The sequence below is a fragment of the Acomys minous genome (assembly GCF_964271855.1).
Source record: "Acomys minous genome assembly, chromosome: 9".
Classification (NCBI taxonomy): domain Eukaryota; kingdom Metazoa; phylum Chordata; class Mammalia; order Rodentia; family Muridae; genus Acomys; species Acomys minous.
Window position 1 is genome coordinate 82,393,661 of NC_140490.1, and position 26,802 is coordinate 82,420,462.

The 26,802-nt window shown below is 41.4% G+C and overlaps 1 protein-coding gene across 3 annotated transcripts in view; it reads right to left on the bottom strand.

Moving 5' to 3' along the window:
• Positions 1-217: 217 nt before the first annotated feature.
• The window catches only part of ZNF554 (zinc finger protein 554), a 73,864-nt gene continuing 47,279 nt past the window's right edge, over positions 218-26,802 (bottom strand). Inside the window, exons 1-4 of one of the 3 annotated variants that reach the window (XM_084795217.1) lie at positions 6,100-6,397; positions 3,076-3,202; positions 2,810-2,870; positions 218-2,157 (exon numbers count right to left, since the gene is read on the bottom strand). In XM_084795217.1, the coding sequence (XP_084651343.1) occupies positions 858-2,157; positions 2,810-2,870; positions 3,076-3,202; positions 6,100-6,102 (1,491 nt within the window). In that variant the 5' untranslated portion in view covers positions 6,103-6,397 and the 3' untranslated portion in view covers positions 218-857. Of the gene's footprint in view, positions 2,158-2,809; positions 2,871-3,075; positions 3,203-6,099; positions 6,441-26,802 lie in introns of those variants that run through there. The other 2 variants (XR_014781761.1, XM_084795218.1) reach the window with 2 other exon arrangements.

The window sequence follows — 26,802 nt, forward strand, 5'->3', positions numbered from 1 at the left end:
CCCCACTAAGATATCATCCATATAATGGTAAATATTGAGTCCCTTTTCCAGATGAGGCCTTAGTGCAGTAGCCACAGCCTCTTGGCAGAGGGTTGGGCTATTGGCCATGCCTTGAGGAAGGACAATCCATTCATAGTGAGAGGCTGGCCCTGCTTTGTTAATGGGAGGTACTGAAAATGCAAACCTTTCACAATAAATGTCTCCATATTCATATTGGTTGTGTGCATCTCAATTTTATTTATAATAGTGTGTGCGCATGTGCGTGAACACACCCCCACACACATATGCCCCAGTCCAAGTACAGTAATCAGAGAAAAACCTGAATGAGTAATGTGGGTCTCCCAGAGAATAAACTCAGGTCATCAGTCTTAGCTGCAACCACCTTTACTGACTGAGACAATTCTCTGGTATTCATTTGTGTTTCTGAGAAAGTGCTAAGAACATGTATTAATTCCTCAGAGTGAACTAACATCAGATAAAAATGGATGGTGGTATAAACATAATTTTTATTTGCAAATAGGCTTTATTATTCAAATTGTGTGTTCCTCGTCTTTGAATTTGTATACCATTTGAAAACAAGACAATATTTTAATGAAGAAATGGTTCTGATGATCTTGTATAAGCAACAGTAAGAAGGCTCAGTAGAAAGAATGTTTTGGTGTGCAAGGCTTTACTGCGTTTATTAGATTCATGGTGTTTCCCTCCAGTAGGAATTCTTTCATGCATTTGAAGAAGACAATAATATGCAGAGTTGTTATCAAGTTGATTACATTCACAGGGTTTCTCTCCAGTATGACATTTTTTTGTGATTATGACAACTACTCCAATTTGAAAAGGCTTTACCGCATTGACTACATTCATAGTTTCTTTCCAGTATGTCTTCTTTCATGTTTATAAAGATTACTGCAATATGCAAAGGCTTTCCCACAGTGAGTACATTCATACGGTTTCTCTCCAGTATGAATTATTTTGTGTTTTTGGAGATGACTGCGAATTGCAAAGGCTTTACCACATTGAATACACTCAAACAGTTTCTCAAGAGTGTGATGCTTTTCATGATTTCTGAGATAACGACGACGTGCAAAGGCTTTACCACATTGATTACATCCATAGGGTTTCTCTCCAGTGTGAATTCGTTGATGTATTTGAAGATCGCATTTTAATTCAAAGGCTTTACCACATTCATTACATCCAAAGGGTTTCTCTCCAGTGTGATGTATTTCATGATTTCGAAGACTACTACTACTTGCAAAGGCTTTACCACACTGACTACATTCAAAGGGTTTCTCTCCAGTGTGACTTCTTTCATGTATCTGAAGAAGACTGCGACGTGCAAAGGCTTTACAGCACTGACTACATCCATAAGGTTTCTCTCCAGTGTGAGTTCGTTCATGTATTTCAAGGCTACTACGATGTGCAAAGGCTTTACCACAGTGATTACATCCATAGAGTTTTTCTCCAGTGTGATTTTTTTCATGATTTTGAAGACTCCTACGACTTGCATAGGCGTTACCACACTGATTACACTCATACGGTTTCTCTCCAGTGTGCTTTCTCTCATGCGTTTTCAGATTACTGTGATATGCAAAGGCCTTACCACACTCATTGCAGTGATAAGGTTTCTCTCCCGTATGAATTCTTTTGTGTATATCAAGATTACTGTGACGTGCAAATGCTTTACCACATTCACTGCAGTGATAGGGTCTCTCTCCCGTATGAGTTCTTACGTGTATTTGAAGATTACTGCGACTAGGAAAGGCTTTACCACAGTGAGTACATTCATAGGGTTTCTCTCCCGTATGAGTTCTTTTGTGAATATTGAGATTACTGTGACGTGCAAATGCTTTACCACATTCACTGCAGTGATAGGGTCTCTCTCCTGTATGAGTTCTTACGTGTATTTGAAGATTACTGCGACTAGGAAAGGCTTTACCACACTGATTACATTCATAGGGTTTCTCTCTAATATGATTTGTTTCATGTTTTCGAAGACTACGGAAATTAGCAAAGGCTTTACTGCATTGATTACACGCATGGGGTTTCTCTTCAGTGTGGATTCTTTCTTGTATTTGAAGAAAACTGTTCCGTGCCAAGGTACTTTGCTTCTTTCCATATTCTTTATGGAAATGCTTGTATCCAGAATGACTGATGTTATATCTGTTAAACGAGAAATAAAAACAACATGTTTTCACACCGCATTCACACAGGTTAACTTTCTGTTCCCCGTGGACATGCGCTATCGGGATTAAGGTTGTCCCACAATAACAACCTTCTCAGCTCCCACGAACTGTTGCTCTCACTAAACTTTGGAAAGTCATTGTAAGTATATGAGTAACACTAGCTTTGCTATGAACTATACGCTTATAAAACTAGATGGATTAACAGTCCTACAGCACGACTCTCAACAGTCCTACAGCATGACTCTCCAGTCCAACAGCACGACTCTCCACAGTCCTACAGCACGACTCTCAACAGTCCTACAGCACGGCTCTCCACAGTCCTACAGCACGACTCTCCACAGTTCTACAGCATGACTCTTCACAGTTCTACCACATGGCATTCTCCAGGCTGACTAAAACAGTGTCATGTGTTGAGGTATTGTTTCCTTGTCTTGTTTCTTAGATGAATGCCTTGCAAACACAGGTCAGCTACCTGAAACTGAAGTACATGGTCTTGGGAGAATTTAATAATCATCAACATACATAAAGCTGTGCTGTGCTTAGTTACACTGTTGCTTTTCTTTAAAACTTCAGGGCACATTAAAATTTCTTTAGTGACGCATTTGTATCAGTCTGCATGTGAAATTTACCTTTCATATCTTCTAGAACTTTGACAATGTTCTTCAATATTCTCCTCTTCTAACTTGTAGCCTAAAATACAGTAGCAGAAAATTTATGATATACTACTGGATATCATACAAATTTTAAGTTAGTATCTTTGGTGAACCTGAGAACCATGTCTGATTATTCACCACATTCTTCCTTTTTTACAATTGAAATCACAGAAGTGCAGCAATAACCAAGAAATATGTGTCCCCTTGTTTAGAAAGTGAAGGAAAACTAATAACATTCTTACCTATAGCAGTGAGGTTCCAGTAGGTTTCCAGCATCACATCTTTGTAGAGACTCTTCTGAGAAGGATCCAGCAAAGCCCACTCTTCCTGAGAGAAGTCCACATGCACGTCCTCATAGGTCACTGCATCCTAAAGTATACCATACATGTGTGTTATAGAAATGGTGAGACTTACAGCATTATAAGTATACATTTCAAAGAGAATATATTTATACAATTCTGGGTGCTACACACATTTATTCCACATCACAGAATTTCAAATACAATCACCAAGTTGTTTTAGAAGAAAATACCTCTTGTTTCTGGGCCCAATGAATTCCATATGGCATTGCAAGAGAAATGACAAACTCACCAGAGAGACACTCAGATAACCACAGTTGAGTATACATCAGCAAAACTGTATGAAAATCCCTAACATCAAAAAAGGATGGAGAAGATGGATGTGGGGATGCACACCTTTAGTCCCAGATCTCAGGAGACAAAAACAGGTGACTTTCTAGGACAGCCTGGTCTATGTAGTGATTCTCATGACATCTAGAGTGACATAGTGAGACCCTCTCTCAAAGAAACAAACAAAAAGGATACAAATCACTCAGGGGCTCATTCGAAATTCCTCCCAAGATTTAAAATTTTACTCCAGCTCAATACTATATTATCAGAAAACTGCAGTGCCACACTTTAAACACAAGGGGAATATGATATTCCTACAAAGGAATGCATTTTTAATAAGATACTGACTGACATTATCAGAGGTCTCAAACATATTATCAAATAAATGTTGACCCAAAATCAAAAACAAAATCATAGGAAAGAAAGATGAGTCCACAGTTATGATCACGTGTTGCTTTGCAGAGGACCAGATCAATGCTCAATAGTTACTTGGGGGCTCTCAACCATTCATAACTCCAGGCCAAAGAATCCAATGCTCTCTTCTGACTTCAGGAAACACCAGACACACTTCCATATATACGTGAGTGTGTGTATGACTCATGCACATTTATTAAAAATAAAAAATAAAAAAATACAGACGAAGGTAAGGGAGCATGTTGAACACCAATGATTGTGTGCATGCAGTATTAATGTCATGCATGCATGCTGTCCTGGTAAAGTAATAATACCTTCTGCCAAAATTTGAAAGTCAACAAGTGAGTAAAGAATCAGCATTAGAGTAATGCTTGACATGTGCAAAAACCTAATTCCATCACTCAGAAATATGAAAATAAAAATATAAGGCTATAAAAATAGCTTAGCAAGGAAAAGCAATTGCTACATTTTATCTTACTTTTTTTTTTTTTTAGGGATGGAGTCCATAATGGTGGTGATGGTGTGTGTGCTGACTGCAGAAAAAGAAAGTGGGCTGCTCAGTTTGAATCACCAGAAGACATACAAAGATGTGTGAAGAGAGTACAAACACTAAAAAGCACAGTTAAGCTCTGGATTCTGAGGATCCAATACAATCTCCTCTACTCTAAAACAGATAATCAAAGATTTGAATAAGGTACAAAGAAAAGGAGACATGCTGGGAACAAACGAATGAGACTTATCCTAAGTACTGCCATTTTGTTTTCAGACTCTCTCTCTCTCTCCCTCGGTTCAGATCAGAAGTTCAGCCTACCTCCTTCCTATGCTACGACTTTTATTAACCAATAAGAGATAACTGGGGAGCATGCCTGACACCATATTGATACAGGAGACGGTTCAATTTTCATGACAGCGCCCGTGTCCTAACTGCAACCAACTATCAGGGCACAGAAATAACTATTTGAATTCACAAGAAGCAGGGTCAGGCTGCCAGAGAAATTCCCTGTTTCCTGGTACCAGCTTCTGTCTTAGTCCGTGTTCTATTACTGTGAAGACACACTGTGACCACAGCGACTCTTAGAAAGGAAAACACTTAAACAGTTTGGGAGATTTAGTTCATTGTCACCATGCCATGGAGCATGGCAGCATCCAGGCAGACACGGTGCATGATGGGTTGCTGAGATTTCTCCATCTAGATCCAGAGGCATCAGGAAGAAAGAAAGCCAGCCAACAGGCTGGGCTTAGGCCCTGGAAACTCAGATCCTGTCCACAGTCACGCACTTCCTCACAGACCACACCTACTCCAACAAGGCCACACCTCCTAATCCTTCCCAAGTAGTGCCACTCCCTGATGACCATGCATTCAGACACATGGGCCTGTTCAAACCACCACAGTATCATTTTTTAAAAGTTCTTCTTTTCTTTTCTTTTCTTTCTTTCTTTCTTTTTTTGTTTTGTTTTTCGAGACAGGGTTTCTCTGTGTAGCCTTGGCTGCCCTAGACTCGGTTTTGTAGTCCAGGCTGGCCTCGAACTCACAACGATCCGCCTGCCTCTGCCTCCCGAGTGCTGGGATTAAAGGCGTGCGCCACCACGCCCGGCTTTTCTTTTTTCTTTTCTTTTCTTTTCTTTTTTTTTTTTTTACATATATCACTGTTCAAATGTCTATTTGCTTCTATTCTTCAATGTTCCTCAGTTATTTAGAATGACATTCAATTTTCCTCAAGTGGGTTTTTCACATACATATGGTAGCGCAATGTGTCATGTATATATATATATATCTTAGTTTTTCTCTTGCTATAATGGCCAAAAAGCAAAGCTGGGGGGGAAACGGTTTGTCTTACACTTTCACAGCATAACACAGACTTTCCACCTACACCGAATGTCACCTGAGTGTCAAGTGCCCAGCGCAGAACTCCTAGAAGGCACTAGAGAAGCCAGGGCTCTGCCAGCCAGCAAATCTGCCTTCCCTGACAATGAAAGCTGCGCATGCGCGCGCCCTGCAGGACAAGAACTGCGTCCAGGCAGCAGCTCCCGCTCCCCGCGCCCTGCGCAGCGGCACCGAGGAGAACTAAGTCCCTGGGGGACCCGCTTCCGCCCGGGAGCTGCGGGGGACAAACCGCGTCACTTGGGGCGCTGCAGTCGCCGCCGCCGGCTCCCGCACCCCGGGACGAGCCCCACGCGCGCTCCCGCGGCTCCTCCCCGCGTGGGGACGGCGGCCCCGCTCACCATGGCGCGGATCCCGAGCTCGCCCCGCTCTCCTCACAGCTCCCGGCCGCGGGTCACGGCGCGGCACACGGAACCCTAGATGCTCGGCGGACACAGCCCAGCTTACAGCCTGGCGGACCGGAAGTGCCCGCCTCCATTCTGACGACAGTCCGCCTCCAGGCCCTGATTGGCTAGTGAGGCCTGAGTGACAGGAGCAGCTCCCTTAGGGACAGAGTCACAGCACAGCGGTTCCCAGCCCTGGCTTCCACCCTCTCAGGCACAGAGCTGCCCAGACCTGCGGAGTTTGGCATCGCGGTAGAACTTGTGCCTGGACTGCAAAGTCGTCCTGCACTTTTCCTGCGCTCAGCAGGCGCTTCTCCTTGGTCTAGGCACAGGGTCTCTAGCATACAACGACCATTACTCAGTGTGCCCTGTGTGATCCCCCTGCCTCAGCTGTGGTGACGTCCAGCCCATTCACACCAAAGTTAAACCACCAGACTGACAGTCACCACCCATCAGCGATTTCAGTCAGGCAAAGCTAGGACTGCTCACAGCTCTCTCAGCTGCACATCGTGAGCCAAACACTTTCCCAGCCTTCTGTGGTGCCACTGGCCTATCAAGCAGCATTTGGGGGAAGGAGGCAGGTCATGAAAAGTTTAAAACAGATTGGTGTGAGATGGCAAACACCTGCAATTAGGGTCCTCAAAGGGGATGTTTCAGGGTGAGGACCTGGGATAAAGAAATTAAAAGAGAAAAGTTTGACATCTCTAGTCAGTGGTGGTTCACACAATTGATCCCAGCACATGGGAGGCAGAGGCAGGAGGATCTCTGTGAGTCTGAGGCCAGCCTGGTCTAACAGAGCGAGTCTAGGACAGCCAAGGCTACACAGTGAAACGCAGTACAGGGGAAAAAAAAGTTTGGGTCTTAAATAAACTGATCGTGTTGCTGCTTGTCAGAACAAGATCCAGGAACTGCGTCATTTTAGGAGACTCCTGAAAGCGTGTGAGCACATTCCACGATAACAAGAGTCACGTGACCTCAGTGTTTTCATGTTCCTCCTGCTTTCTTGGAAGGAGTAAGTTTACTTCACGTTACTAGCTATTGCTTCCTGCTTTGCTGCTGTTCCACAGGCAAGTGTTTATGCTTCTCAGGAATAACATGTTGTTTTTTCTTTCTTTTCTTCCTCCTCCTCTTCTTCTTTTTCTTCTTCTCGTACTTCTTCGTCTTCTCCTTCATCATCATCTGTAGGCTCAATTTTCTTGACAGTTACATTTATTGTGAACTTATTAAACGAGCCTACCTCCCTATCAACCCGACTAAGCCAAACAATAGGAAAAGGAGATTAAAGAACACAACATTGAACCCTTAAGGTTATCAGTTCCGGTGAATGATTCTCCTGGCGTAGTCAGCGGGACCTCAGCAGACCAGCAATCCCACCAAAGTTGCTGCTGGAACCTGGAGCAACCGCAACCTGAAACCTCAGCTGGAGCCCAAAGCCTTGAAGCTTTCCCTGGACTGGTTCTCTCTAGGAGCCTTCTGAAGTGAAAGGATGAAGAGCCAAAAACCAAGTCCCTTCAAAAAGCCCCCTCTCCTGTTTTTGGCATCTCTATCTCTGTCTGTCTGTCTGTCTGTCTGTCTGTCTATCTATCTATCTCCCCTCTCAGTCTCACCAAGCTCCCTAACGAAGTAGTTCGACTTCTGAGTGGAAAAACATCCTGCTTTCTCACATCTAAGTGGTAAACATCCTGCCCTCTTCCCCATCCCACACTTGGGATCAAAACAGAAACAGGTTCGTCTCCCCTTCATCTATCCCTTTCTATTATATATAATAAACTATATACAATGGAAATAATTATATGAGAATTGTCCAGTAAAGGTCACATTTACAAGGACAAGTCCATTAGTATTTGACAATCTTGGAGAAATTATTTCACTATCTATCTTATCCTACTGAGTCTTATCTTAGTGTCCAGAGTTTTTCAAAAATAGTAACACTGTAGCTATCTAGTCTTCAACCCCATCAGAGGCAGGAGACTCAGGAGTTCAAGGGCTACAGTGTGAATCTAAGGCCAGCCCAGATACTGAGAGAGACTGTGTCTCAAAACACACACACTCACACAATCCCTTCTAAGGGCGTTTGTTCATTTGCTTTTTGTTTTGTTGAGACAGGGCCTCGGTGTGCAGCTGCGCATCACCAAGTCGGCTGTATCAATGTTCTCAACGGGACTCAGTGGGTACAGAGCTGACCCAGCATGCACCAGGCCTCTGGGCAAACAGGTCTTAGTGGGGACACCTGCCATCCCTCTAATTGGGAGGTAGAGGCAGGAGGGTCATACGTTCAAGGTCAGCCTGGACTACATGAGGTTCTATTATAAAAACACAACTCCCCAAAAAAGCAATAAAAAGAAAATAAGACCAGAGCTCTGGGGGAAGGCTCAGTGGATAAAGGGGCTTGCGGACACCATATATTTCCTGTGTGATTATGTGTAATCTACAGGGTGCGCACACATGCCACAGTACGTAGGTGGCAGGCAGAAGGCAACCTGACAATTGGTTCTCTCCTTCCATCATGTGGAAGGCAAACACAGGTCAGTAGAGTTAGCAGCAACCACTTTATGGGCTGGCCCATCTGTCTACCCTAAATGCACACTTTGAGCACTATGTGGGTGTTTGCGTGAGGGGTGTGGCCTGAGTATAACCGGTAGATTTACATGTTTAGGGAGTGGGTGGTGCATGTGTCAGTGTGGCGGCCATGTTTGCGTGTGTGTGTGTGTGTGTGTGTGTGTGTGTGTGTGTGTGTGTGTGTGTGTTTGGAGAAGTCTTCATAGATATGTGGGGTTGTGGAAGTTATGTGTGGCTGGATCTAGTGTGTGTACCATGGTGCCTGGGTGAAACCCGGGTACGTCAGGGTTGGCCGGGCACTGACCAACCAGACTCTCCACACTCATCAAGCCCGCCCACCTGTCCTGGCTCCACCCAATCCCTGCCCTGGATCTTCTCATCCCTGCCCCTCCCAGCACTGACACCATACACTTTGATGATGTCCCTGCCCCTGCCCTGTCCTTGTCCTTTCTACCCCCATTCCAGGCCCCAACCCACCTAGCTGTGGGTCACCCTTTCCTCAGAGGTCATTGGCCACCAAGCCACAGTGGCCACGGGGAGCAGAAGATGCAAGCAGGCAGAATATGGCAGAAAGACTTCTGGGAGTCAGCTTCCAGGCGTAACGAGGGCCTGCTACGTAAAACATGGCCGGTGGTTAGGGCTTCCCAAGCTGGGTGTACATTATTGGCTGGGGCAGAGGTGCCTGGAATGCTTCATTTACATGGAGAGGAATTCCAGGTACTTGACGGACAGTTTCTTATTGGAAGAGAGAACGCTGAATCTGTAATTTGCCCATAGCGTATGTGTCAGCCTCGGAGGCAGAGCCCCATCCCACACTGAGCCACCCTACTTCTATGGGAAGAGACATGCTGGCTGAAGATCCTTCCTCTTCCTGGGGGCCCCTTGCTCTTTGTGTTTGGACACTTGAGTTCTTGGCACAGGGGAGACAGGACCTGGGGGCCAGGCCAGGATCCACACACAGGGCGCAGTGTTGGGCTCTGAGCCTCATGCATTGCACAGCGTATGTACTTTCTGTGTGTCATCCCCAGCTCCTGATCTTTGTAGGTTATTTACATAAAGCCCACTGAGTCCCCTTCATCATGGCTTCTCTACATGTGTGTTACTTGTTACATGGAGTCTCTGGAGGGAACAGTTTCCATTCTTCCTCTTCCAACTGGCTTCTCATGTTTGCTTGTTCTGAGACAGGGTCTGGTGTGAGGCAGAGTAGCCTTAAACTCTGCAATGAAGCTGAGGATTGTTGTTGTTGTTGTTGTTGTTTTTAAATAAAAATCCAAGTTGTTTAATCTTTACCAATGAAGACTCAGGAGCCAGATGCTGGAGTGAAAACCTGCTAGCTCAGAGAGGCAAGAAAGCACCCAGCTGCCCTTCCTACTCAGCTCACGCTATCTTAAACACCCTTCCAGTCAATGCTCCTCCTTCCTACTTCCTGTGTTTTCTTATGTTCACGTCCTGTCATGTGGTTGCTTGCTTCCTCTCTTAACCTATGATTGACTTTATTTAGCTCTTCCTTACAGAAAGCTCGTGTGTTAAAGGTGTGTGCTAGGGCTGAGCCATACCACAAGTAACATGTTTTTCCATTTCAAAAATCTCAGGGTTTGCAATGTGATCAAATCTCATGCATTTTCTACTTTGTGTCTAAATAAAAGACAACATCAATAAACTACGTACTGTCTGGTAAGAACTACACTTACAATGTCCAAGCCATTTCTATTTAGCAAACTCTGCAAAAGGACTCTACCATCTATTCTGCCTTGGTGAGTACAAAGTTCTATATCGAAATCACTTTCTTTCCTAACTTGCATTTATCAACATAAAACATCCTTTTACACCCAAAACCATTTTTTTTAACCCTAAACAACTTGAGCATAACTATGAGTCTATAACTATCTAGTCTTCAACCCAGTCAGAGGCCTGAGAAGGATACATATTACCAGAATACACAGGAAGTACAGAGCAAGCAGCTTCCAAATCTATAGAAATACCAGACAATGTTGGCCATTTAAACAATCACCCAAGTTTCTGCTGTGGTTGGAGCGTCCGTCTCATCAGCCTACTGGCTCAGATTATCTGGCAGGTTTTTCTGTGAAGCAGGAATTATGAGGAACTTCTCAACCTTGTCCCGGTAGAGTTCGGCAGTCAGATTTCTTTATGTCATGTTGTCCACAGCTTGGAAAGCACACTGTCAGCAGCTGAGGCAAGGTCAGTTTCTAACCCAGTGACGGCATGCCGCATCTGAAGCAAACTCTTAAAGAAGGTTGTTTTATAATCATCATCTTCTTTGAAGTTTGGAGGTGCTGCCAGGAGCTGACATGTCTCATTGTTAAAAGTCTCAAGTTAATAAAACATCTTTAAATGCCATATTCTACAGATCTCTGAGGTTTTTGATGACCACCTATCTATCTCAGTATAGTTGAATGGGAAAATGTTGCTCGTCTCTAATTATTTACTCTATGATTAACTTAGAGAACATCTGTGATTAGCTAAACTAGCATATGTCAGAACCACAAGCTTGATCTACTGACTATTAACTTGCATTTATTTTTTTTAAATTAATACTGAATGTTTAATGAGAAAAAGACTGTCAACATTTATAAGCAAAACAGCCATAACAATATGGCATTATTTCCATAACCAGTGCCCAGAAAATGTCATCAGTATAAAGATCTAAGCAAATTGCAAAGACAGTAGATTAGTTATTAGAACATCATGCAAACATGATTTCTAGCAAGAACGTTAACAGGTAAAAGAAGCAACATATGGCATTATAAATTCAGGAGTGCAATTAGAATTTACAAATTTTCAAATACTCCTTTTTTATAGCTAGGTGCTTGTGGGCTTTGATCTTTTTAAACCCTCTTTACTTGGCGTTCTTTAATGCGTATAATGCTCTTCCAACCCACTGAACCTGGGTGGGAGAGAAGGAAGGTTAACAGGGACAGGAGAGGTGGAATTTTTCAGACTCAGTTCCTTGGGGTGATTTCACTCTTTATCGTCAGGATTCCAGCAGATCCCTTAAATAGCAAACTGGCAATCCAGGAAAAATGACCACAACTACGGCAGCAGGAACTTTGAAGCCTTCTCTGGACCATTTCTCGCTAGGAGCATCTCAGAGCAAAGAGATTCGAAGCCAAGAAGCAAAGCAAAGTGATGTAAAAGCGATTGATCTTTGTTTTGGGGGATATTTATAATCCCCCATAGTCCCCACAGGATGTTTTTCAACTGGCAAAGACCACGCCCCGGCATGAGGCAGTTCCCTTTCTAGCAGACAAACATCATAAGCCCTCTCAGGAGTCTGTCTTCAATGATAAATATCATCACAGGAGGCAGTTTCACATCCCACAACTAGGATGAAAACAAAACATGTTTACATCCACTACAGTTCCTTTTAAGTGGCTAAATATTAGCCTTTCTTTCAATTAAGTGCCTATTCAACAAGCCAGTTGAACAAATACATATACCCAAATTTACTTTCTAGAATATGTAAGTAAACTAAACACATTATTCATATGATTAAGTTCTGTTTATTTTCATCGCCTGTGTGATGAGGTTGCAAGGGACACACTTCTCTCGTTGCTTTTCCTAAGCTATGGCTTCCAGGGTCTTCAGGAAAATTGTTCTCTTTTTCAGAATCTTTAGAGGACAGCCTGAAGAATTCTCCAATGTCTTTTTTGCTATTTGGGAGTTGGGCACACACTGACTGGATTCCGTCCTGCATACTTATTTTCAGCTTTTCTTGATGCACACGAGGAAAACTTGGTAGCAAAGGTGAATACGTCAAGTGGTGGCTGCTGACGGCTCCCGGGACACAGTTTGCTCTGGTCTGCACCGTGTTCAAACAGAAGAGACAGCTCTCACCAACTCCCCAGTGCAGATGTCTCAACTGGACAAGGACTTACATGTCTTAATTATCCTAAGAAGTGTGTAACAGTAGCTTTCCAAGGGACTAGAAAATCACATTGCATCTTAAAGAATTACATGGGCACAATACCTTAAAAAAGAGTTGATGCATAGTATGTTTTATTGTAAATATAAACTAAATTTTGTACCAATATACAAAAGTCTTCATCAATGTCACCAAATATAAACTTAATTTTGTATCAATATACAAAGACCTATCAGAGTACATTCAATCGTCTGCCTTTTTTTCCTGTTATTTCTATACCCCCACTTTTTTCCTTTTCAACCCTTCTCCCTCTACATGAGAAATGGTAGAAAAAAGAAAAAGAAAGAGAGAAAATCCTGAGTCTAATCTCCTATACCTTGTTTCCTCCCTGATAAAAATAATTTAATATCTTACAAGCAATTCCCTTAAACAACAAACACACATAACACACTGAATGACCAAAAAGCCACCACAACCACCATCTCCCTGAGAAATGGGGCATACCTTTCTTAAAGTTGATTCCTGGATTTGGGGTGTATGTTCCTTTTAGAAGCCATAGAAATCTGGGAAAGTATTAAATCTTAAGAAAGCTCGCTGTTGCAGGATCTTTAATCCCACTGTCATCCCAGAGACTGTGAACTATAAAAATCTGTCTTCTGTTTGGTTCAGTTGAGTTCTAACACACACCTTTGATCCCAGAGCTTTCTGTACACAGTATTTAATAAAGTTAACCCAAGGTCAAGAGGTGATGCAAGAAAACAGCTGACAGTGACTAAAGAGTAGGGGGAATTTCGAGTTGAGGGGTCTTTAGTACAGTACTTAGAAGCAGAAGGAACTCTGGGGCTTATAGCTCATTAGCTTTTAATTTTTTCATGAGTTTTAGACACAGAGTTTCTCTTAGTTTTTAGCTCTTTAGCTCTTGAGTTTCTTCAACTCCTTTGCTTTGCCTTTTGAATTAGGAATACTTTAGCCTTGAGTTATTTGGCCTTTTCTCCCTGGGCTGTTAGCTGAGCTAGTGAGCCTTTTCAGCCTCTTCCGTCAGGACATGGGCTTCTCTGCCTCTCTGAGCTAGCAGGTTTTTACCCCAGCATCTCACTCCTGAGTCTTTATTAGTAAAATAGAACATTTGGGATTTTCCTTTAAAACATGTTGGTACCCAATGTGGGGTATGGCCCGACAGCCAGAGCGATCACTCCAGCTGAGGACAAACTGAGAAGCCATCAGGTTTGGTAAGTCATCTGGGAAACCCTTAAATAGAGAGCTGAGGATGGGAAGTAGCTGGAACTTAATAGAAGGCTGTAGAACCTTGCTCAGTGCTACTCCGCAGGGCCTAAAAATAGAAGCTTTAAATAAAAAACTAACTTAGATGAAATTGGCTCCATACCAGTTATGATGATTAATGGCCATAACAGCTTTCTGTACCCTCTCTAAGATGTCTGTATCTCTGCATCTCTCTAACCTTGAGAGATACATGGAAAAAAGAGAAATATGCAAAGTGCATACGAGCCATACCAGGGAAATTAGAGGAACTTATAAATGAGATTAAGGAAAATACTCAGACAAAGATAGAGGAATTTAGACAAACGTTAGTGAAAGACCTAGGAAAAATAGTCAGATACACACAGAGGAATTTAGACAAGAGCTTATCAGGCAACAGCATAAGAAAACTGGAAGGACGTGGTCTAAGGTTGTTAGAAAACCAGCCTTAGTATAATCAGTTACTATACAAAACATACCAGGAGATGATAGGCACCCCAGGGTTATAATAAATTTGAATGGCATCCTATAGATATGTTAGATTTGAGGAGATTTAAGGAAGCAATCATCTCCTATGATATACGTTCATCCTATGTTAAACAGATGTTATATTCATGGTCAACTCAGAACAGGATTATCCTCAAAGACAGGAAAGATTTGCCAACTGCAATATTGGAGCCTGGTCCTCAGTCACAATGACAATCTTGGTGGAAAGATGAAGTGAAGGCCACAGAGCAAAGAAATCAGGCCAGAGGTATTGATATTCCCCAGGGTAAGTTGCTAGGTGAAGGTCAATATGTTGATTTACAAAGGCAGTAGGAATTTGAGGGTCACACCTTGGCACTATGCCCTATAGCAGCTTTAAGCGCTTGGGAGAAGGTTTAAGAATTGGGGAAGAGGTCTGTGCCATTTACTAAAATTACACAAAGCCCAAAAGAAACTTTTACTGAACTTTTGCAAAGATTGACTAAATAGAATAGGATCAGATTCGGTAGGCAGAAAAGTACTAGTTGAAACGTTGGCTTTTGAAAAATGCTAATTCAGAATGTGATAGACTAATTAGAGCTTTAAAGGCAAGATCAGCACCAGGAAAGAAATGGATTAGACATATGACTGATATTGGATCTCATGTTTATGATGCTAATCTGATAGGAGAAGTAATTTCTAAATGACTTAGGAAAAAATAAAAATGGCAGATGTTTTAATTGTGGTAAGAAATGTCATTTGAAAAAGGATTGTAAACTGGGCAGTGGTGGCGCACACCTTTAATCCTAGCACTCGGGAGGCAGAGGCAGGCGGATCTCTGAGTTCAAGGTCATTCTGGTCTACAAAGAGAGTCTAGGACAAGCAAGGCTGTTACAGAGAGAAACCCTGTCTTAAAAAAAAATTGTAGGCAAGGCTTTCCTAGAAACAATGGTTTTCTAGAGATAATCCAAGAAAGACCCAGCCTTTTGGAATATGAAGAAAGTATGGCAAGTGTAGGCTTTGGACTAAGGAGCACAGATCAACAAGGAATAGGCCTTTGGGAAATGCCGACGGGAGCCTCCTGAGGGTCCCAACATCCAATGCAATTCAGTCATCCCCTGTCAGTGTAGGAGAAACTCATTCACAGAGCAATTAAAAGATTTAGTGCCTGTTGTTAAACACAGCACTGATCTGGATGTAATCAATGACAAAACAGCTTCAATAGATAAAACAAAATGTTCAAGAAAGACCATAAAACAAATATATTGGCAAACTGCTATAACTTATCAGAGACTTAAGCTAAAAATATAAATAAATAGCATCGGAATTGAAGGGTTAGTAGACACAAATTGATAAAGATTAGATTTGAATAGGAGAAATCTCCTGTATGAAAAGAGTTGATAGTTCATCAGACAGCTTGGACATTCGGTTCAAACTAACATATAAGTCTTGTTGGGATCTGTGTGAGCTTCTGAAAGAAGAGCCCAGACTCAGGCAGGATGCAAAAGCAAAGAACATTTATTCTGCAGAGATTTCCAGCATGCGGGGGTCACCACCTTCACAAAATGGTGACCCTGAAATGTGCTTACAGGCTTAATTTAAACACAGAAAGGGTGGTTAGGTAACCTTTATTTGAGTTGTTGACAATGGCCTAGGAGATACAGAGACACTGAGGATTGTTCCAGCACACAGGGACTTTCCAGGGTAGTTATGAATTCATTGTTTTTCACTCAGGCCAGGTGTCAGGGCAGAAGCTGATTGGTTGCTCAGGATTTAGGTTTTTTCCAGGAACTGCGGTTTCATTTTCTAAGAAACTGAAACTCAAGCCTGGTCAGCCTGACCTAAAATAAAAAAATTTAGGAAGGCAATGGTAGCCCATGCCTTTAATCCTAGCAGAGACAGGCAGATCCATATAAGTTAGTTGCTTCCTAAATTCTAGAGTTACAACCAACAGAGGTAGAGGTGGTTGACACCTTTAATCCCAGCACTTGAGAGTCATATTCCTTTAATCCCAACACCCAGGAGACAGAACATATAAATCTCTGAATTCGAGGCCAGCCTAATACAGATCAAGTTCCTAGCATAGAAAAACTTAGATGCAGATGAGGTAATTCACACCTTTAATCCCAGCACTTGTAAAGCACATGCCTTTGATCTCAACACTTGGGAGACAGGGGCAGGCACATAGGAATTACAGTGATTTAATTTTAAGAGCCACTTGAAAAATTAATTTTTTAAGATTTCAATTCAGAGATAATACTTTTTCTGTTGTGAAAAAAAAAACATTTTGCCCTAGAAAAGATACAATCCACCAAAAAAGAAAGAAAAAAGAAAAAGAAAAAGAAAAGAAACCCCCCCCAGAGTTAGTGTTGGGGCAGGGTTTTGTTTTTATTTTTCCAGGAGAATAAAAATATCTAACTAAGGAATCCAAAGACCACTGGAAAAACGAAACATCTGAAGAAAAAGACAAATTATCAAGAGGAAATGTGGCAACAAAAGGAGTTAATTGGCCAAGTAGTATCTCCCACCTTGATCTTGTTGCTTCTGCAACAGCTTAAATAAGCACAGTTTTGTGAGGATCATTAAATTTTCACAGCACCGTAAATCTCAATGTCAGGCAGCTGATCAGTATTTGCAAGGCAGTTTTCTGAGAAACAGGACAAGAAAACAATACCTTTTAACAGACATCACAATTTTGGTCGCAGCCGCATGAGAACCACGGTGCAGAACTCTCCATTCCCTTACTTTCATGCTGTTCAATTACCATAAAAGGCTTACACATCGATGGTAAGCTTAGTGTGTATCCGGGAACTTTATAAGCTAATCATCCATATTAAAGCTAGTGTCCCTCATACACTTGTAGTGTACCCTACTTTAGTGACAGGAGCAGCTTAGAAGAGACAAGAATGCTGTGGCAGAGAAACCTGAATCCCTATGCCATATCTCTATGAGGAGAAAAAAATGTAATCTCTGTGAATGTGGTGTGAAAACCTTCTACGTGTTATTCTTCCTTTAATAGGCATATATATGTCTGTTACTCTGGATTCAAGCCATTTGAGCTCCTGCTTCCAAATCTGGCTGCCTCACACAGAAGAAATGGACAATAGACACCTCTAAGTTGTCCTCTGAGTGTCAGATGCACATGACAGCACAGGTGTACGCACGGCTGAATTTTTTTTTTTTTGAAAAAAGATGAAATTAACAAGGCAAGTAACCAAAATATTGAGGAACACAGGACACAATTTGCCATTTGAAATCAATACATCGCAGAATTCCAAGACGCGTTTCTGAACTCCAGTGACGGCTACTGTTTACACCTTGCATCATGTTCTTTCGTTCTCTAGTTCAAAGGGAGGTCATTTAAAAAATAAACACCGCATCTGGTTGCAGTGGCGAACATTTGTAGTCGCAGCACTTGGGAGACAGGGGCAGGTAGAATTGTAGTCATAATTAAAGCGCCAAGCGATTGCCAGTATAAAGTGGGAGAAAAATCGTACAATTATTATTACTGTGTTATGTAGTCCCTTCATCATCACAGGGCATTCGCTGGACCTCCGGTAGATTGAAAAAAAGACATGGAAACCTTAGGCCTTACCACGTAGGCTTATTCCCAACTAGCTCATATAACTGACTTAATCCAGTCTGTACTAGTCCACAGACTGCCGTGTGGCCCGTTACCTCTCCTCAGCCTCAGGACATCTGTCTAGCCAACCTCCAGCTTCTCAGCTCTTCCCACCATTCCTATCTCTGCCCAGAAGTCCCGCCTTTCCTGTCCCATCGAGCTATAGACAATCAGGTCTTTATTAAATCAGTCAGGAGGTAAGGGAAGTGTGCTTACAAAACACCAAGACAGGTGCTGCTCCACAAAAATAACAGGACCAAAATCCTGCCTGTATTCAACTCTCTGCTGGTACAGAAAAGGTTTTATGTGCCTGGCCCTTTAAATGACCCTATGCCCTTCAGGGTCAGTTGGCTCTTGGACTTCTGGGAACACAGGAGGACATAGAAAGCCAGCAGAGACTTAGAGCTGGGAGGTGGAGAGGAGAGATGAGCAGGAGGAACAGGCAGGAGGAGGGTCCAGGAGACAGAAGAGTGAGGTCAGAGAAGACAGTTGATGCCAGAAGAAAGAAGACTGAGTAAGGCTGGAGAGAAGAAGACAAGACTGAGCAGAGGGAAGGGAAGACTGAAAGTGGATTGGGCTGGCAGAGAGAGCTGAAGACAGTTGGTGACAGCTGAGCAGGAGAAGCTGAGCTGAGCCGACAAAGACACTGTTAGGAGAGAGCTAGGAGAAGAACCCACAAACAAAGCAACTCAAGACAAAAAAGCTACAGTTACTAAAAGCCACATGAGGCTTCATTAAAATAACAACACCAAAGCCTGGCCTGCACTCAACTCTCTGCTCATACAGAAAACCACATTTGAATGATACAAAAACAACCTGTACACAGTGCACACCAAAAAAGATTATCACAACACTTCATGGGAAAAATGTGGTTCACTTCATGAGGGAGAGTTTGGTAATACAGATGAAACTGTAGTTTTCTTTGCCGCTGTCCTGGAAACAAGATTCGATGGAACAGCAACTGAAATAGTCTGATGCTTGATCAAGCAGAATGTTGGAAGAAAAGATGTGTCTCAGCATCCTTCACAGGGAGTCTGTCAGGTCTGTCTCATTCTATTGGTGTTTGGTCTTTTTTTTTTTTTCCTGCAAATATATAAGCTCTCACAAGTAACATACAGTTCTGAAATTGTACATTCATGAGATGTGCACAGTGCCGTGTATCAGTTAAAGATGATTTTTAAAACAAATTTTTTGTATGAGCAGGTGAAGTATCTGTCTTTCTTTAAGCCAGTCTGGATTGTATACCAAAATGTAATCCAGTCTCCACTCATGCCGTACGAAGGGTTGGCATATAATAATTCTTGAAGATTTTGTAGCAAACATTATTTAGTGGCTATGCATAGACATTTATGTCTCAGCCAGTCTTAGAGTTCCCATAAAGGGACCAAAATATACATTACCCGTTTGGGTCTTAATTTGGCCAAGAGCTTCAAGGGCGGGGCATGGGGGGCTGTGCTGGGGGGATTGGGTGGGGAGGTCTCCCTGTGTCAAATCTGATTTTAATCAGTTTGGATGGAATCTCTAATCTCTCTTCTTCTGTATGAACATGCTCACAGCTCCTTGCCCAGCGAAGTCTCTTCCCCATCACAACACATTTCCTGCCTTCTAGTCTGAGGTTATGACTTCCTTAATATAACCAGGCTGACTTAGTTTAGCAGTTTTTTTCCCCCCATAATCCAATGTCTCTCAGATGTTGTTGATTTTTGTTTATTAGCATTAAAACATTTAAAATTAATAAGGCATTTTATATCTCTGGGGTCCCCTGTTACCCCTTTTTGTTTATTAAGCATCTCTTTTAAAGTACAATTGGGACTCTCAATAATTGCTTGTCCTGTAGGACTGTGTGGTATATACCTGTAATACGTTTTATATTATAATATGTAAAAAAATATTCATTTTACTAGAGAAATGTGCTGGGGCATTGTCAGTCTTAATTTGTACAGGTGTTCCCATAATTATCATAACGTCTAACAAATGTGTGATTACAAGATCAGCCCTTTCAGAACTTAAAGCGGTTGCCCACCGAAATCTTAATAGGTGTCTATAGTATGGTATACGTATTTCAGTTTCCCAAACTCTGCAAAATGAAACATACACATTTGCCAAATTTCATTTCTCTGGGTACTTTTAAGAGTTACTCTCTGCAGGTAATGGAGTTTGATTATATAAAGAACAAGTAGGACATCACTCTATAATTTCCTTGGCCTGTTGCCAAGTGATAGAAAATTCTTTCTTTAAACCTTTGCTATTAACATGGTTTTTTAAAAATAAAATTCTGAAGCCTCTAGCACATATCCTATCAAAAGCTGATCAATTTCATAATTACCTTGTACTAGAAGGCCTGATAGATCTGCTTGGGATCAGATGTGCGGTATACAATGGATGATTTCTATTCCTGATTACTTGTAATTAACTAAACAATGAACGTATTCAGAATCATCCTGAATAAATCTAGTAGTATCTATATGTAAAAAAAAAAAAAAAGCACTTTCTCAAATACTCAGAGTCAGTTTTTTACGTTAAGAGATTATTGAACATCTAATAATACCATGAGAATTACATATAACTCTGATTTTTAAAGCTGATTTTTAAGGACACTCAACCACCTCCCTTATGTCTTCTCATTTATACCCAGCCTGTCCTTATTTGTATGCGTGGCTGTAAAATGTCAGGGCTCTAGAAATTGGAGTTCCCAATGAGCCTTCTGCATAAACTGGTGTTGCTTGCTTTTTGGACATTTGTTGTTAATCTCTCCCAAAAATTACTGCAAGCTCTTTGCCAATATTCTTTTTTCTTTTTTTCCCATTACATTACATTAGTAAAAGGTACTACAATTTCAGGTGGATCTATTCCAGCTAATTGATGATGTCTCTCTCTCTCTCTTTTTTTTTTTTCCTTTTAGAATTAGTTCAGAGACCTCGTCTATATAGGTTTTAAGTTTTTAGTGTGTGTGCTAAAAATATCCATGATTAGATATAATCTTCCCACTGCGTAAGAATCTGGTGGAAGAATAAGTATGAGACAGGATAACTAAAATTCAGGCCATTTTTGGATCTATATAATTTGTATGGGAATTTTGTAGTTTCTTTCCTACCAGAGCCAATTATTTTTCAGCCTCGGCCAATAACCTTCTTAGACTGTTTAATTCCTTATCACCTTTTAAAGTTTGAAATAAATTACTCAGCTCTTAAGTAGTCAGACCAACTGTAGGCTTTAGCTAGTTGATATCTCCCAATAATCTTTGATTTGTACCTTTTGTGGTTGAATTTCTTGTTAATTATCTTATATCCTAGATAATTAGTAGAATCTCTTCTTTGTATTTTTTTTCAGGAGCAATTTGTAATCCTCAATAAGGCAAAATTCTCCTTGCTTCATTAAATGATTTTTCTAAGTCATCTCTATTTGTATTGGCCAACAAAATATCATCTACGTAATGGTAATTTATGAATTAAGGAAATTGTTTATAGACTATTTCTAATGGCTGTTGTACACAATGTTGTCATAAGGTAGGACTGTTTGGCATTCTTTGCGGCGGGACGTTCAACTGATATCTTTTTGTTGGCATAGAGTGGTTAGATGTAGGCACTGTGAAAGAAAATCTCCTTCACCCTGCTCTTCAGGGAGCCGTAATTCAGGACTGTGACTCTGTGAGCGCAAAGGCAGCCTTCTGCTAGCCAGAAACAACGTTCTGGGAGGACCCTTTGCGTTGCTGAGGAAGCTGCCACACCTGAAGGTGTGAACTACCTCCTGCTGAGATGAGACAAAGGAACTTGGGCAGAGGGTCTCTCCAGGCTCTGCTCTCTTCTCAGCCCCGCCCCTCACTCCCACCTCTGCCCCGGAGGACTTGTAACAAGTTTCTGTAGCAGGAGAGTTTAGCAGGAGAATGCTTCCTTTACAGCCTGCCCCGAGGGCAAGGTAGGGTGGAGTATACAGGCAGGTGTCCGATGTCCATATAAACCTTGCATTGTGCTTTAATAAACGGAGGCCTTGATCGGAGATCCTCGACCTGGCCTTCCTGTCTCCGCGTTCTCTGTCCTTCCCCCATCTGCACCTCTTCTTTCAGGTGAACCCTGGTTTGAAGTTGTCCCGCTGGACGGGACATTGCTCTTGCAAAGGAAATTTTAAAAAGCAGTATTTTAAATCAATTACCATGGTAGGCTATTCCTTGGCTAAGAAGGAAGGTAATTTTATTCCAGCCTGCAAGGAACCCATTAGTTAAATAATTTTATTAATTGCTCTCAGATTAGTCAACATCCTCCATTTGTCAGACTTTTTTTTTTTTTAAATGACAAATATAGGAGAATTCCAAGGGCTGGTAGACTCTTGTATGTGTCAAGCCCCCGGCTGTTCCTGGATTAGCTGTTCTAGTGCCTATAATATCTCTTTTGTCACAGGCCGCTGTTCAATCCAAATAGGTTGGTCAGTCAACCACCTCAGTGGTTTGTTTTACCAGCAGTTGCTGCCTCAACTAAAATTGAAGAGTCAGCCTTTATGATATCCTGTTTATGGACTGCCTGGACAGTCTGTAACTGTCTTAGATAATATTTAAACCTTAAAAGAAAAAAAAAAAAAAAGGAGCCGGGCGTGGTGGCGCACGCCTTTAATCCCAGCACTCGGGAGGCAGAGGCAGGCGGATCGCTGTGAGTTCGAGGCCAGCCTGGTCTACAAAGTGAGTCCAGGACAGCCAAAGCTACACAGAGAGACCCTGTCTCGAAAAACCAAAAAGAAAAAAAAAGGACCGTCCTCTACTTTATAGTCTGTTCCTGAAGTTGGTGGGATGCTAATCCGTGTTTTCCACTGTTGTAATAGATCTCTTCTCCATAAGTTCATGGCTAGATCAGCCATGTATGGCCTTAACTTTCCTATTTGATATTCTACCCCTATACATTTAAGCCACTTGATACTTTGTTTCGCCTGGGATAAAGTTCCATTCCTTGAAATTAAATGTCTATTTATTGCAGAGCCCAATCTGGGGCCAAGACTCTGGAGAGATCACAGTGATATTGGCGCCTATGTCTACCCTTCCTTCGAATTCACTATGATTTATAAATACCTTTAGTTCTTTGCTCTAATTATCTACAAAAGTTTGCCAACATATTAATTCTGCAACCCAAATCTTGTGTTTTGTTTTGCTTTGTTTTGTTTTACCTCTATATGTTGCTCTGACCGTGATATCTGGGTTTTGAGTGTCTAAGTTCAGAGCATTGGTGTTTACTTGTGTTGTGGGAGAGTATATTTTGCTGTTTGGATGGGGCGTGCTAGAGGACTCTGGAGGTGTTTTTTGATAACGGGTTACCCCGCTTGTCTGCTTTGCTCTACAATCCTTAGTTCAATGATAGCTTTCGCCACATCTTCTGCACGTAATAAAAGGCATAGGATCTCTCTTGGACTCAGTTTAGTTTTGGTTTTTTTTTTTGGTAATTTTTCTTTAAATAACATTGTTCACCAAAACTAAGACATTTGTGAATTTGTATTTTTTTTTCCACAACCATTAATCATGGTTTCTCCTACTAAGGTTATCTCAGGTGAATGGTATCTAATATTAACTGTAGGTGCCGGTCATGCCCTTAATGGTACGATCTGCCTTTTTACATTCAGTGTTATCATTTTCAAAAGCCAAAGATTTGATTAGTGTTTTTCTAACTGGTGGATCCGATACCTTTCTAAATGCAGCTGGAGTCAGTCTTTGTAAAAGTTCCGTGAGCGTTTCTTTTAGACCCTGTACTGCTTGAGCAAATGGTTCCGGTCCTTACTGTGGTCCCTGGGCCTCGTCCCAGGCATTTAAGGCTGCTATGTGACACAATGCCACAGGGTTCCTTGTTAAATAAGAGTTGTGTCTCCGTCTTACCATATTGACTATTGCCTAGCAGCCGGTCTTTAGCAATATTGATATCTTTGGCTATACTTCTCTTTGCTGTCTCTCTAGTTACTTCTCTCCAGTATGAGAGGTATTGTAACTGCGGCCCAGGGTCTAATGTTGCTTTTGTCACATCTTTCCAGTCTTGGGGACTATTCTTTTCTTTTTTTTTATTGCCGTTGCCCAAGAAGTCATGATTTGCTTTATGAGTAGTGAATGTGCCCCCAAATTAGTGATACTTTCCTGGAACTTTTTCAAATCCAATACTTCCACAGGATGCCATTCATACTCGTGATAATTTTGTGGATGATTTCCTTTTGCTGTTTTTGATGTGTACCAAGTGGATAGACTAGAGTTTGCTTTCTAACAACTTTTGGTTGGCTTTAAAATTTTTTTTTTAATCGTCTGTCTATCTGAGTAAATGTTTTCCTTATGTTTATTTATTAATTTTAAATCTCTCTTAAGGTTTTGCCCATAGTTCATACCTCTCTTATGCTCCCATTTTTCTATCCTAACATTTTCCTTAATATGACTTATAAACCTGTTTAAACTCTCCTCTAATGCTGGCTTCTATATTTCACCCTTGCCTTTTTCAGTCTTTCAGATATCTTAGTATTCTCTTCATTCTGACTTATAAATTTTTGAAACTTTTCCTCTAAGATTTGTTTATATATTTCATCTTTCTCTGTTGTTCATGTTGATCCATAAAAATGTGTATCTTTTATTCTAAGCTTTGTCTTCATATCTTAATTTTTCTTTATTTTGTAATTAAGATATTTTAGTATCCTTTTCATTTGGATCTATAAAATTCTGTATTTTTTGTTCCATTGCCCCCTCTAAGCTTTTAACTTTTTCCTTTTGTTGTTCATTTTGATCTCTAAACGTCTCCAACTTTTTCCATTACCTCTTTAATTTTAATTATAATTTTTCTAAATATTTTCTTAAGGCCCTTTGTTCTAAAGTAATGACTTAAGGAAGATTATTATTAATACCAATATAATAGTTATTAACATGGCAATATTTATATTTTCCTATATTTAAGCCATCTAAAATGGTATTATTTAAAGTCCAAAGGGTCTGAATCAGTGTGTCCTTTATTTTATTTGCCCATTTTTCTTTAAAATTACCAATTTTAAAATATTTATATTTGACTATAATGTTTTAGATCCACATTCTTTAACCTTCTTAGTAAAGAACAGGCAGCAATTTTACCTTTTGCGAGGCTTGTTGTATCTGGCTTGGGAGAGATGGTTTTGTGTGGTGGGTGGGAGAATGGAGCGGTAGGAGAGCCGCCATGAGAGGGGATGGACCAGATTGGTCTACCCTAGGAAAACATGTACAGTCAGCCTGTCTTTTAATGCCTGGATATGAATTTTAAGGGCATGGATAATGTGCTACCCAGTTGGGCACCAAATGTGGAAGACCAACAAATTATGTCCCCTGGTGAAAAGGCCTAAAACCTAGGCAGGCCGTTAGGCCATAAAAATAAAGATGCCAAGACTTTTTAATATTTTGAAGCTTAGGTCTTAGCTGGGTGAACACTCAACTAGCCCATTTAAGTTAACCTGACCACCTAGCCCTGTCCAGCCACATGGCTTGCTATACCTTCCAGGCTCACAGTCACATCTGCTTCCTCCCTGTCTCTTGGCAAAAAACAACAACAACAAAAAAAACAACAAAAACAAAACAAAACAAAAAAACCCAACTTCTCCTTTTCCTCCCAGATTTCCTTTCTCTCTCCCAGGAAGTCCTGCCTCCCACTTCTCTCTTTGCCCAGTGTCAGCCTTTTTATTATCCAATCAGGGATGATTTGGGAGGCAAGATTTATGTAACATCATCTTGTATAGGTGAAGATTTGTTCATAAAGCAGCAAGGATCTTCTAGGGCCAATCAATTAACATTTGAATAGACAGTAAGGTTTAGATAAACTTAATGCCCCACCTAGTGGTAGGACAATCTTCTATTGAGACTAGGCAAGGCCATATATAAAATAACTGTAATAAGGGGTCTGAGGAGTTGGTGACACTCTTTTTACTTTCAATTTTGCTTGAACAGGGAAAATATCTGCCCCCACCTTGGCTAATTTTACCAATTTTAGGGCTTGATTATCCAGTTTTAAAAAAATCTGTATTTAATTTTAATTTGTGTGCATTGGTGTGAGGGTATCAGATCTTGGAGTTACAGCTGTGAGCTGCCATGTGGGTGCTGGGAATTGAACCCAGGTCCTTTGGAAGAGCAGGCAGTGCGCTTAACCACTGAGCCATCTCTCCAGCCCGACTGTCCAGTTTTGATTCCTTCAAATACTCATTATCTCATCATAATTAATATCCTCCTTATTTTCCTTAAGTATTTTGTAGACAGCCCAAATTAGTGGTCAAGTTACCCAAAATTGAACGGGGATCTTTTGCCCTAGTTTATGTTCCGTTTCTCTCAGACTCTGTCCTTATACTTCCTCATCTACCACCCTTCTTACGGAAACCAGGACTGATAGTCATAAATGACTTATAAGAACTTAATATACGTGACCTCAATGCCTGTGCGTCTTTATTCCAAGAATGAGACATGAGGCTGACATAAGGCAAAATCTTTCCCGGTTTCTGCCCCATCATTCCCACTGATCCGTGAGGAAGAAGCTGAGGCCATAAGACTCTTTTCTTGTTTTCTTGGAGTGTTCCCAACAAGCACTCAGAATCCTCACATGACTCCATTCCAAGATTGTGTTCCAACGATACACACCAGTAAATTTGTTTTTATTTAAAAAGAAGTAACATATACAGGAAGAAAGCAAGTTTTACAATATGGAGTCGTGTGTGTGTGTGTGTGTGTGTGTGTGTGTGTGTGTGTCTTTACAGTGTTTGCATGCCTGGTGCCCCAGGAAGCCAGGAGAGTGCATCGGAACTTCTGCACCTGGAATCCATAGGTGGTTCTGGGCCATCTGACGTGGATGCTAGGAAACACAATTGAGCACCCAACAGGAGCAGTACTACTGACTTCACTTACAAGAACTCAGATGTGTAA